We start from the raw sequence: 13,998 nt of genomic DNA, 5'->3' as shown, positions 1-13,998 counted from the left end.
TATGGGTTAAATAGTGCCACCACCTAGTGGATACCTCGGGAGAGGAATAGGCAACGGGAGTAAACCCCTACAGAAAATCAACGTCTACAGTGCTGTTGTTTTTTGTTTTTCTTGCCCTTTTGTATCTGTTTAAGTCGGAGAGTACTGCTGGTGTCATGTGTGGCTGCCACTTCTCCCTCTCGTAGCCCCCCCTCCCCTTCCCATCCACCCCTGTATGTTTGTGATATGTTTATCTGTTGTCTTGTTTCACCCCGTTTATTGTAAAGCGACTTTGAGTGTTAGAAAAGCGCTATATAAGATTTATTTATTTATGTATTTATTTATATTGTTGTTGTTGTTGTTTAATACAGGAGGGGGGGGCATCATCTGGACCCGATGCTTTCCTGGTCTTCTGTCTCTGTAAAAGCCAGCTCACATCCTCTACATGTATCTTGAGTGCAGCCTGAGTATCAGGGGAGCAGAGTAGGGGGGTTACCAGAGGTGTGATGGGGGCTGTGTCATAGATAGATAGATAGATAGATAGATAGACAGACAGACAGACAGACAGACAGACTGTGGCTGGATAGTTGGTTGGTGTAATTGATTTTTATGGTTGTTTCTTTTGCATACAGAAAATTATCATGCAAAAAAATGGTTATATTCATTTGAATGCAGTGCATGTTTCTCCACCCTTGCTATGCTCCGCCACTAAGGGGCGCTTTCTACAGTATAGTCTCACAGTTATAGTGGAAAGTGAAGTCTTCGGCTCATGTTGTTATTGTGCATGAATAAGTAAAGAATAAAACAAATCCATTCTAAAGTTAGAGAACCACTAGTCCAACAGTTATATTCGCCGTCAGATTTGTGCACGTTACCAAGGTGGATTAGACGTCAGTTGTTGTAAACGATAACCTTTACTAACTCCTTTCTTCAGCCGTACAAAAAAAAATTAAAAGATCACCAAATGTGGTCAAAAGATCGCAAAGTATTCGGTCTATTTGTGTGTTTACATTTTCCTTTAGCACGGGGTCTTCAAACTTGGCACTTGTTTGATGGCGGCATCAGTCAGTGTTTACCATCAATTTGCAAGGCTAGTCACAAAGCAAGCAGTCACGGTGAGCCACGCCTATTGTCCATGTGCTTCATCCTCCCATCTCTCCATCCCTCCTTATCACACGCTCTGCATTTTGCATAAAATGTGTGTCAGTGGGGCAGTGCTTCCTCGGCACATGCAGCGTGCACATGTAGCGTGGCTTTACTAAACGCATACCACGGTCGAATAAGCGCATCAAACTCCCCTTAGCTCCACATCCCCGCCAATGAAAATGCACGAAAGAGTAAAGGGGTAGAGAGAGAGGGTGAAAGGACTTCGCAGGATACAAAGAGTGAGCCAAATCCCACGCAAACAGACACAACAGAAGCTGGGGGGACCGGGAAACGGTCACATTTCCTACACACCTGCAAACGTGATTAGCGTGGGTGTTTGTGTCAGTGGGTGTGTATCTCATGCCTGACACTTCATTCACGGGCAAGCCGACTTCAGATTCTTGGAATTGATGAGACTCGTTTGCTCTCTACTCGTGCAGCATCACATGCGTTTACACCGAGGCGCACTACACAGAGCGCAGTAGGCATCCAGGTATCCTTACCGAGAGGAACCTCTTCCAGCACACCAGTCTCCGTCGCAGAGCTGAGCAATAAGACCCCTCCTCTGCACACACTTTACTTGGAAAGCCCTGTGCTCGTTGGGACAATTTTCCTCATTGCGTTTTGCGCTCTGTATGGAGCAGGTGTTTTACGCGCAGGTGTTTCTTGACTTTTTCACACGTCCTTGCAAGACTTTTGTTCCAATATAGTGACACTGACATTCACAGAAATAACATCAAGTCAGCCGTGTGTCCTCAACGCCAACAGCAAAGATGGATAACAGTCCTGGTAAGTAACATTCTCCTCGTTATATTAGTTACATTGGCACAGATAACATAGGATTGTTGATCATTACATGATAAACGCGCTATTCATCGATTTGCCTTTGGCAATCACTTCTAATGATCTTGTCAACAGTCAATATTGTAAAGCCACTGTGCACAGTCCAGCTATAGTTATGCCTATGTGGCTTTATCTAATTTGATTTTAGATCTGGGATATAGTTTTTTTTGTAAAGGCAAAGGTAGCCTTCTCTTTTTAATCGCATGTTTTAATTATAATGTATTAATTATTTCTAAAGGTCGATCTGTATAAAGTGAGCTTAAGTATGCATAAAACATGGTGTTGGTGTGTGTGTGGGACATTTTGTACGTTTTAAACATCATAAGCAGCGGTGCTGGGTGCAAGAAATGTCATTAAAATAATTTGACACAGTAACAATCACTACGTCAGTTTTCGTGCACTAGGGAGATAGAAGTCCGTTTTGGGGGGGGCTTAACATCATCAGAGTTCATGAGGGATTTGTTCGCTTGCTTTTTTCCCCCTCTATCCACTGAAACATTTTATGCAAACTATTAAAAGGCTGGCGTGCTTCAGCAGTGACTGCAGAGCGCTTGTGACGATAAATCGGAACGCCTCTGGTGGTGTTGGCGGCAACTTCCGGTTTCTCCCCATGAAAACAAACTCACGTGGAGCTACAGTGGCTGTCACTGGAGTCTGTTTGACTGTAAGTGCCAACAGGCTACTAAAGTGCACTCCACCTTACATCTGTCATCTCTGAGCGAAACAAACAAGGAAACCCTGGCGTAAATAAGTGTAAGGTCTACATAAAGGCTATTAACCTCGTGGGTAGGGCATAAAAGTTAACCACGCGCCGGAACTCTACCCATTAAGTGGCATTTGGCACTGTTTCCTTGTGGGTAGCCAGTGTGCACATGGTTTCCGTCCATCTCTCTAGTTAATTGACAAGTGATTCATTTACAACAGCGGCGGTCACGTTTCTACACAGGTGATGGAAATGGTTTGAGCCAACAGAGCAGCCTTGACTTCGTGAGCGTGACTGTTAAGACTAACCTGAAGGCAGAGCCACCTAACACGGAACCTCTCTGCGAGATCATGACTACAATATATTTTAATCCGCGCCTGCATAATTCATAAACTGTCCACGGAATGGGAATGGTATCTGATTTATAAGATTAACAGGGGGAAAAAACTATATTGGTGGTCATCAACTGATTAGTCGAGAATTATAAATTCAGACATAAAAGTTTTGCATGTTGTAGCTGCCGTCGATGATGTTGCACATCTATAATAGGTTTCTGGGTCACTGGACAATCGTGTGGGTATGTGAAGTTAAACAACAACGCAGTTCATACCAACATACGGGTTCCGTTGCAGGCGTCACAAGAATTACCTGAGGCGATAAAATATTGAATATTCATTATTGTTTTCTTTTTACGTGCCTCGGAGCAACTCGTTATTCTTCCTCTTAGCCATGTACACGGACCCTGTTGCAGAGGGTAGATCCCTTGAAGTGGCTCTGTTAACCCTATTTGACCAAGGTTATGTACACGGAAGCTTGACTTTCACTTTTGAGTTCAGTTGAGTGGATTGTTCCAAAAAACCTCATGCAGCGTATCTCAACATATCTCAACGTATCCCACATAAAACATTGCAGCTGTGGCGTATACGGCTCAGAAAGCACACCAGATTATATCAAACATCTGAGGGTCAGTTTGATCCTAAGAACGGCCCCTTTCACTTGCATATGAGATTAGACTCGCGCACTACACACGCGCGGGGAGGGGGGCAGAGTTTGAAATGGTGCAACGAGTTGTTTGGAGATGGGTCAGGCATTGTGATTGTAAAGTAAGGGGAATTAATGGCTGTCGCGACTAACGCAAAATCTCCATCAACTTCACGTCGGTCGGATTTCCCTGCGGCAAACGTGTTTGGCGGAGACGCTCAGTAGGGTCGGGCCAATGTCAGTGCTGGCCCGGATGTGTGTCTGGACAAGATGCTGGGCTTCTCCCAACACTTCGGTGCCGCGTGCAGTCGGTGTTACTGGTAGCGCAATGGCAGCACAAACCCTCGGGAACTTGTGCGGGCATAGCACGCTGCTCTGTTCAGCTCGGCTCTTTAATTAGAAGCCTCTGGCTGGGGGGCTCGGAGGGCTTTGGCCACTGAATGGGGCGAAGTGCCGTGTGTCTTACCAGTCAGACAACCGTCAAAAGCCTCCTCACGTGGATTCACTCGCAGAGCCGCGTGCTACGCGTGATTCCCAGGACCTCCTCCCACCACCTCCTCCTCCTCCTCCTCCGCCACCTCCCTCCGCTCCCCGGCTCTCACGGACGCTTTCTGTGTTGATGCCGCCTGCGGTGATGGAAGGGGGGGGGGAGCCTGGTCAGTGGGTCAGCGATTGCATGCATTAACTTTGTCTCTCGTCACGTTTTCCCTCCTCATGCGCGTTTCTTATGCTGAAAGCAAATGATTTTTTTTCTTCCCCTCCCTCCCCCTTTTAAAAATACTGACATTGCAACTATTAGGACTCGCATCATCTCTGTCCCGTGCTCATTGGTTTAGGGCACATATCCGATTTGGGCGTATTTCTGTCGGAATTTGATTCCTCCGTTAAACATAGCATACCGCCACTTTTCAACACGGACATCGATAGGGGATTAGCACCGAAAGGCTATAATGCTATCGATGACGAAATGGCGCAATAGGTCTACGGATTTCATTTTGAGAGGGTATGCATAATGAGTAAAGCTACGCACGGGGCGCTAGTGACGATTCAGTTTGAAATCGCATGATCTAAAATCTTGATACAAAATTATACCCTTTTCAATCGGAATAAACCACAAATCTTAACCGCCGCGATGCATTTACGCTGATTCATTTGCACTCGACGTAACTGCATACGCATGCGTGTGCAATGCTGCATCGGTTTGGATAGTGGCACATAAATACCAGTCTGTCACGTTACTGTTATATTGACCTACTTACACAAGCCCGGGTTAATGAAGTCTGCAACAGAAACTGAAATGGAGCTCATAGTGCAGCATGCAATGTCTTTATTTGTTGACTCATAGTATAATGTAATATAAGCACAATATACTGACATCAAGATTTGTCATTCTGACTGTCATGGGTTTTAATCGTTTTCCCACATTTTCTATTTAAGCATGATAAAGAGTGTGAGGCAAACAGAAAAGATATCCCCCCCCAGCCACTCCCTTTGTAGACATTGCAAAACAAGGATAACGAACACTATAGTCAACTGTATAGCAGCTCTGTGTGTGGCATTCTCTCCCAGTCCTGGATGATGGCAAACAAGCAAATGGAAGGGAAGGGTAGGTTAGGATGGAGGGAGGAGAGGAAAGAGGAGGGAAAGGGGGGTTGTTGTGCCTGTGAAGTCCTCACTGCTCACGTTTCTCTGCCTGACCCTAGTCCCAGGCAGATTAGTGCTTGCACGGGTAGGCCAACCTCACGATGGGTAGTGGGGACCTGCTGATTCTCCAATTAATGCTGTCTCCACTGAACTGAATTGTAACCGTCTTGTGCATAGGGGAGAGTGCAACACTCTTCTGAGTTGCATGCCTGCATAGGTTAACCTATAGATTTTGCATTTGACTGGTTGCATAGCTAAAGAAAGTGCCCCCCCCCAGAAAAAATAAAAATATATACCCAATGTCCCAATTTTAAAATTTACTTTCATAAGGTGCAGGGTTTTTTTTACCTGTAATTTGACACAAGGTGGCTGATTCAAGCTAGCCTGCAGTTGTCCTCAAAGTCCATATGTTGACAGTCAAGTTTCCTCTATGGTAGACAGTAAAATGGATTATATATTGATAGTGTTTATTGTACCATGACCTGGAGGTCCATTCATTAACAATTGCATGTGAATATTCACCTGGACTTGCAATGTGTTTGGGTGGAGGAGGGGCGGCTGGGCCAGGGCTGTCTGCTTGAAAACTCAGGTAGAAGCGAGGTCCAGGACTTTGTTGGTCTGTGGCTCTACAATGAGTCAACAAATCCACTGACACGTGCTGGCTGAGGGATTATGAAAACACTTGAGCCAGACAAATACTTTGAGCAGCAAAGGGCAATACACATCAACACGAGGGTAGGCCCAATGCATATGTGTATGCTTCCCATACACATATAATGATAAGTATGTTGAAACACAATGTTGTAATTAAACAACATGCATTGTGGAGGATGGGAATTTTCTCCAAGTGGAAGAAACAACCAAGCATTTCCCTAATGTCAAAATGGGATCGTAGTTGCAGTTGTCGATGCATGAAATGCACTGTATTGTAATGGATTCAACCTCATAATGTTCACATTACGTCAGTCTTGGGCATATTGTATAGACTATCTTTAGAATATTTGGTGAAATTCTTCTCATTTTACACTTACTCTTGTACAACTTTGCACATTTTACACGCTATGATCTTTCTTACTCTGGAAAACAGCGGTCCATATGAGTTGGCTCTCTGTCACACTAACTTATCGGTGCATCATTCAAACCGTCAAATCCATAAACTGCTTTACCGTAGGATAAACCATTCCCCTGGCAAAACGTGACTAACTTTCTCCGACTACTGGCAGCGCATGAATAGCACTGTGTGTGCGTGCGTGCGCACGCGGGGGGTCTTATGCCCCAATCGGTACCACAGCAGCTTTGGTTAGGGACCCCCCCCCCGGTCCAGTGTACGTTTATAAACATGGAAGTGCCTTCGGATTGTTGTGCATTTATTTCTGCACGAGGCTGCGGATTTGGTTCGGGCAGTAACCGTGTCAGGAGTCCATGTGAGGTGGCGGTCAGGTGTCGTGCAGTTTGGCTGGCGCTGGGCACGGTGCCAAGGGAGCGGGGCTATTATTGGAGCGGAGGAGGCAGCAGACCTCGCAGACACGTGAGGCCGTGTCTCGCCTCATCCACACGCATGACTAGAGATGCCCGAGAGGATGCGAGGGGAAAAGTGAAACTTTGGGATAAACTAGTACGACACAAAAAAGGGGGGGGGGACATCCAACAGATTTCAAAGGTGTAAACACCGCATCGACACGGGCGCGGGGATTATTTGCTGAGCGAACCGGTTGGTCTGTGCTGCCGAACTAACGAACGAACAAATCTCTGGCGCTGTTGCTGTGCTGCAAGCGGTATTTTTAGCGCCCGCTCTCTATCCGCTTGAGCGCGCGATTATGCCTCTTACGCTCACGATGAGGCAACGATGCTGCAAATTCTTGTGCAACGTTACGTCACGTCACGTTCAACCTTGCAGAATAACGGTATCAAAGGCAGACGGGGCGAGAGTTCGTGCTCAAATCAAATCGAAACGTCTTTTCCGTTTTCGGTACTTCCCACAAAAAAAAAAAAAATAGCAAAAACGGAACAGGCCCTCCCCAAGAAATATCAACGTGATACAAATTTGTTTGCACTTGAGTACATGTGAATGGCATTGATTTTATTACCCATGCAGTTATGAACTTGAACTCATAGTTGAACTCCCTGACCCGAGCGTCCGGGAAGTATAGCGGTGTTGCCTACCAACACGGGGATCGCCGGTTCGAATCCTCGTGTTTTCTCCGGCTTGGTCGGGGCATCCCTGCAGACACAATTGGCCATGTCTGCGGGTGGGAAGCCGGTTGTGGGTATGTGTCCTGATCGCTGCACTAGCGTCCTCTTCTGGTTGGTCGGGACGCCTGTTCGGGGGGGGGGGGATAACGTGATCCTCCCGCGCGCTACATCCCCCTGGCGAAACTCCTCGCTGTCAGGTGAAAAGAAGTGGCTGGCGACTTCACATATATCGGAGGAGGCATGTGATAGTCTGCGGCCCTCCACAGATCGGCAGAGGGGGTGGAGCAGCAACTGGAATAGAGTGGGGTAACTGACTGGATACAATTGGGGAGCAAACGGGGAAAAAATTGTCGAACTCTCTAACCCTAACGTCTCTTCTGTGAGCTCAACCATTGTTTTCGACACTCTCTGTTGACTGCAGGTGGAGTGATCCTATATGCAGGCTCTTCCGGCAGTGCCAGTCCCAGCCCCGGCAGCCCCTCCAGTGGATACCAGACCCAGTCGCCCTCTTCCCATTCCCAGCCCTCGTCTCCAGAGGAGGTCACATTCACAGAGATTGGGCCGTTGAAAGAGGGGGCAGATGAATGTACCACCCCTTCCGCAAAGCTGGTTTTCCAGTTCCCTGAAGTCTACAATGCCCCCCCAGTAACAACCACTCCTCAATATTCCCACCCCATCGCAGCAAAGAGACCATGCGGATTCGCAGGGACCTTCACCAGTTAGTATTCCCTGTCCTTGAGCTTTTCACTGACTCATTATATATTAAAATGGTATCTGCTCTTCTTTGTGTGTTGCAGTTCACCTGACCCTATGTTTACCCCTTTTCAGAGACAGGTGGGATGGTCCTGTTGTGCAAAGTGTGTGGAGATATCGCATCTGGTTTCCACTACGGAGTGCATGCTTGTGAAGGTTGCAAGGTAAGCCCCCACCCTGATAAACCAAAGATATAATGTGTTGAACAATATCCTGAGAAATTGTTTTCTCTGTCTCTCTTTTTTTTTTTTTAAGCATTATCTGTTTTGTGTGTTTCAGGGCTTTTTCCGCCGTAGCATCCAGCAAAACATCAACTACAAGATGTGTGTGAAGAACGAGAACTGTCTGATCATGCGCATGAACCGCAACCGATGCCAGCACTGCCGTTTCAAGAAATGTCTCTCTGTCGGCATGTCCAGAGATGGTAAGACACCCTGACACGTTTTTTTTAATGGTAGACACTTGCACCATGCTGCCAGTGGGCCGCAGTGATCTGATTAGCCAAATCAGTGGGGAAAGGGGGTATGCGGCAAGAGGCACTGTGCTACATAACTCTACGAGAAGGATGTGATGCAGGAAATCTTTTGAGGTCAACGTGCCAGTAGCGCAATCACTTGTTCCATCAGCATTGCTGCACCTGCCTTCTGCTTCTCCTGCATCATTGCACTACAGGTCTAGGCACATTTGAGGAGTCCAGTTCACTATCTGGTCCTTGCATCGCTTCCTAAGTTTCAAAGTGTCTTTATCTTGCCCTTTGCTGCATCCTTCCACTCTGTTGTCTCTTTTTTTACCCGTTTAGTACAGCCCCTCCCCTTCCCCTACCCACCATGTTTTCTGAGTCTCCACCCCACCCCTGCATCTCCCTCTCAGACAGTGATTTATGAGAAAAGGAGCCTTGAAGTCCCTAAAGCTATCTTTCATCTGGAAAACTGCAGCAAATACAAGAATTATTTTAGGAAATTGGAACAGGGTCAAGTTGATTACCTTGTGTATGCCCTTACAGCATCTTGCCGCAATTAATGAGCAATACGGTGACAATTAAGCGAGGGATGCAGAAAACAGCATGTTGCTGTCATAGGACTCATCGGGTACGATCCTCACATCCCCCTCCTTGTAGCCGTGATAGCTGAACAATGACTGATCACCTATCATCACCGATTGAAAAAATAGTTGGGTTGGCCTAAAAAAACAATACTGAATTGGGCCTATAGCGTCCTCATACATCATGACCTACTTGGGGTAGTTTGGCTGTCTTTTCTATCTCACTATGGTTTCTACTTATCTGCACCCTCCAGAGCTGCACATTGCCTAATCTAGGGAAGAGGGTGGTGTTATTTTTGCATGTGCTTGACGTTTTTGGTGCACAGAGGTGGGGGTATGTAGAAAATAGGGTGGCAAAAGACAGCTTAATAAGGGAACAAACTCTCACGTTGACCCCCTTAGAGAAGGGTGGGGTTTTTTTTAAGAGTTAAGAACTGCACCCTAGAAACCCCTAATGCTCTGGTTAAGTCATTGCAAAAACAGGAAAACCGCATGTAACTGCCTGCGGCTCACATTGAAAACTGCACCCTGATTTCACACCAGGCAGGTGTGTGATTTTCACTTCGAGATGGAAGCAAATATTGAAGTCGGTTGACATGATGGCACACTTTCCTGCCCATAACCAGAAAACATCTGAAGGTGTGGCTCATTTGTCTGAGATAGATCTTACCTCTTCTTGACTATGACATGAGTGATATGATTCAAGTTAAGGAAGCCAAGTACCGCACTGTGCAGACTGTGACAAATTTGGTCAAATTTGTTGCTACCATGTTTGGTAAAATGAACATGTCAGTATTTAGCGTGTGTGACAGTTTTGTGTAGATCACATCACCTGACCCAATGGGGTATCATTATGTTTTGATCTACATCGCTTTTTTTCGTGCCATCTAGTTATCAGGAAAAGTACTGATAAATGTGCTGCCAGCATTGCTATAATTTGATTTTATTCCATATAAGCTCTGCTTATCTTTTATTTTATTTTTATTACCATCTGAATGTCCTTCCAATCTAATGTAACCTGGCAGACATCCTCAACACACACACACACACACACACACACACACACACACACACACACACACACACACACACACACACACACACACACACACACACATTCCATGCTTCACGATCTCTCACTCCTCTCTCCCCAAGGGTCTTGCTTGTTCAAAGCCCACCTCTCTCATTCTTCTCCCTCTCTTGAGCTCAGTGCTAGTGACATCACACTCACGTTGCCCCACTGCCCTACTTACAAATAGATGGAGAGAGTGGGAAAAGGAGAGAAGGTTGGATAGAGGGGAGGATGAAGCAGATGGTTGCAATAGATCTATAAATAGCCTCTCCAGCTGATGGTTACATTGGGAGGGGGGATTGGGACATGGGTGAGGAGGGGGAAGCATCCATCTAAACATTTGCACAATGCTCCTTCGAATGCATCAATATTTATGATAAAACGTGACTGTTTTTCTAGCTTTCAGTTTGTGGGTGTGCATATATAATCTCATGCATAATGCAGTGTGATGTTTATGTTTTTTTTTAATCATGCTGAGTTTTCTTGCATGCCCTGCATGATGTACTGTAGCGCTATGCAATGTCACAATGTCTTGATGATGTTTCAGAAGCCTTTTTGCCCTTCCAAGAAAATTCCAGTGGAAAACAATGAAGAATAAAGAAACTGACAAACCAGCTACATGTTGTTTTACTGTATGTGCGACGTGATCGCCCATGCTTTCAGTATGAATACAACTCACTATGTCCTTTCTCTTTATGTCTTCTCCAGCTGTACGTTTTGGACGTATTCCCAAGAGAGAGAAACAACGGCTTTTGGATGAAATGCAGAGCTACATGAATAGCCTAAACGAGTCGTCCGCCACGGAAATGGACTCATCCCCAGTGAGGGACAACCCCCCCAGCCCAGTTGGGGGCAACTCTAAAGAGGCCATTGGGAACATCTCCAGAGCTTACCAAGACATCTTTACCAGTAGAAGCCAAGAGAGAGCAACCAAGCGGGCAAACATCGCCATCAACAGCAACACTTCTCCCTTTTCTCAGGAAGTCAGTTACCCCCATGTCTCCTCCTCTCATCCGCCCTCCACCCAGGCTTATCAGTCGTGCCCTGCTGCTTCCACCGCTCGCTGCCCAGTTGCCATTAATGACAACCAACCCATATTCTCTACTGTGGACAACAGTCGCTACAACTACTTGGTGTCATCCAATCAGAATCATGGCCAGTCTAACGGTGTCACGCCCCAAAGGAACAACTCTGCCAATCCTAACAACTGTTCCACTGCAGAGGCGACCCAAAATAGGCCTTCCTGCCCGTGGAAATTAGCTTCAGGAGCTAAAGTGCTGGTAAGTGTATATGGAAATTCTGGTGAATTTTAAAGTGTATATCTTCAACATGTTATGACACTCACTGTCACTTCTTTTCCTTTCTTCACAGGCCTGTCCTCTCAATGCCTTTCCTGTATCAGGGGCACATCGCACAAGCCAGCAGATATGGGAGTCCTTTTCTCAGTGTTTTACTCCTGCTGTCAAGGAGGTGGTAGAGTTTGCCAAGGGCATCCCAGGATTCCAAGAACTCAGCCAACAAGACCAGGTCATGCTGCTCAAGTCAGGCACTTTCCAGGTAACGGACACCATTTTGGCTTATGATTGGTATTTCTAAAAACAACTGACACGTCTGGCTCATTCTTGATGAGTGTGATTGTGTTACAGTGTGTCCAGAATGTGTCAGTTCACACCGCTGAGCAGTGCTAACAAGCTTTGTCCTTTTTCTTTAAGGTTCTGATGGTGAGGTTCTGCACGTTATTTAACGCTGCGGAGCGTACGGTGACCTTCCTGAATGGCCAAACGTACCCGCTGTCCACACTGCGGGCATTGGGTATGGGCTCCCTGCTCGATGCTATGTTTGAGTTCAGTGAGAAATTAAGCTCTTTGAGGCTGGAGCCTGATGAAATGGCCCTCTTCATGGCTGTGGTGCTGGTCTCTGCAGGTAAGAGAGGGTGTCACAATCAGGGGGAAAGACAGTGACTACACATTATCTATTCACTGATGAATAATAACATAGTGATTGTTGCTGCCAACCACTCACATCAAGTTTCCCTATGTTCCTCAGACCGCTCAGGCATTTCTGATATGTGGGCTGTGGAGCAGCTCCAGGAGGGTCTTATCCGAGCGCTGCGCTCCCTGATCACTCGCCGTCGTCCAGAGGACAGTTCCCTCTTCCCCAAGCTCCTCCTGCGTCTGCCAGACCTGCGCACACTCAACAATCTGCACTCCGACAAACTTTTGGCCTTCCGCATTGACCCTTGAGCAGGCTGCCCATACGAAGTGCATCCAATGGCACGCACACACCTACACAGAAAAACATACCACCACACGGACGGACGCACAAACATTTATGCACAAATGTTGAAACATACTTAATGACTTGTTCTTTTCCAAAGGCAGGACTTCCTTGGAAAATGAAGAAAAATGAAATGTGCAATCTGAACAGTGCTTTTCCACAAACACAAATGTGGATAGTTATGCTTATGTTTTTGATTCAAGTAAAATCTTTATTTAGTGTTGTGCCACAAGCACACCTACTCATCCACACACACACACACACACATACACACACACGTCTCAAGATCTCTTGAGGGACATTGTTCTAGGAAGACCATTAATCAGTGTGTAGAGTCATCATTACCCTTTTGGACAGATCAGTTGTGCATTCACCCAATATTTCCAGTCTACTTCAGACCAAAAAACCATTTAATTAAGTACTTCTTATTCCTAAAGTCATATTGACATGTCATCACTAAGGCACAAATGAAAGATAGTGAGAAACTGTAGATCCAAACAGTTGTGACTAAGGGACCATTAGTGATGACTGAATATGTGTCAGTTTCTGTGTGAGAGAAAGGGACCTTGTATATACTACATAGCTGAACCCAATATATTAAGGTCATTGTGTATCACTGTTTCACTAACATACCATACATACCATCTGTATTAGTATCGGAATGAAATTATTTTTCAATGTGTCACCCATACACAACAGGATCCATTCTATCATTTACCATTTTTTGATAATCTTCCAGGAAACTGTCATTTGACATCTTGGGTATGAATTTGCCAAGTTAAAACAAATTAATGGCATTTGAATCTTACGGTATTTCATAAAAATTTTGTTTCTACATCATTGCTTCACAAAAAGAATCACTGATGTAGACTCTCCATGCATGTTAGGTTTGATAGTTTTTTCTGTTTGATTTTGTTGCTGTAAATATTATGTTACTCCAGTGTCTCTGTATTAATAACTGAAAACAAATAATGGATCTGACAGATAAGTTCAGTGTCAAGAGGAATGTATTAACTTTTCTGTACTGGTTGGGACTTGGCGGTGCCAAGGGGGCTATGCATTGGAAAATATACAGTAGGGCTTCTCAGAGGGCTCAGATATACTTCCTGATATCGGATGATGTAACCAGCATAATCCCTGAAATCACCAGCACTCACTCCACATGCACCCTATCCTCTCTGCCCCAAATGTTTGTCATACAAACACAAGATATTTTTGAATGAGGGATCTTATGTGATTGGTATATACCCTTTCACTGCTTGCTTGTTTGATTATTGTTGATTGAGCACATCTTGTACATTTTGTAAATCTATCTTCCTGCATAGAAATGATATGATATAAAGTTGAAATTGTGTACCTATTGGTT

General features: G+C 45.5%; 1 protein-coding gene across 1 annotated transcript; it reads left to right on the top strand.

The window, feature by feature from the left end:
* The first annotated feature begins 1,408 nt into the window (after positions 1-1,408).
* On the top strand, positions 1,409-13,980 carry nr1d4a (nuclear receptor subfamily 1, group D, member 4a). Its single transcript, XM_056273860.1, has 8 exons — positions 1,409-1,914; positions 7,911-8,207; positions 8,318-8,406; positions 8,522-8,666; positions 11,064-11,635; positions 11,727-11,912; positions 12,068-12,278; positions 12,402-13,980. Exons 1-8 carry the CDS (start codon positions 1,899-1,901, stop codon positions 12,596-12,598), a joined length of 1,713 nt encoding a protein of 570 aa, XP_056129835.1. The 5' UTR covers positions 1,409-1,898; the 3' UTR covers positions 12,599-13,980.
* The last annotated feature ends 18 nt before the right edge of the window (positions 13,981-13,998 follow it).

The sequence above is a fragment of the Lampris incognitus genome, chromosome 2, assembly GCF_029633865.1.
Source record: "Lampris incognitus isolate fLamInc1 chromosome 2, fLamInc1.hap2, whole genome shotgun sequence".
NCBI lineage: Eukaryota > Metazoa > Chordata > Actinopteri > Lampriformes > Lampridae > Lampris > Lampris incognitus.
The sequence above is the reverse complement of the archived record's forward strand: the minus strand, read 5'-3'. Positions and strand labels throughout refer to the sequence as shown.

What these genes read in the sequence shown, in the direction of transcription:
- nr1d4a (XM_056273860.1), top strand. An exon ending in ATGCTTGTGAAGGTTGCAAG is followed by an intron (nt 8,407 to 8,521) that starts GTAAGCCCCCAC and finishes TGTGTGTTTCAG; the next exon opens with GGCTTTTTCCGCCGTAGCAT. An exon ending in TCAAGTCAGGCACTTTCCAG is followed by an intron (nt 11,913 to 12,067) that starts GTAACGGACACC and finishes TTTTTCTTTAAG; the next exon opens with GTTCTGATGGTGAGGTTCTG.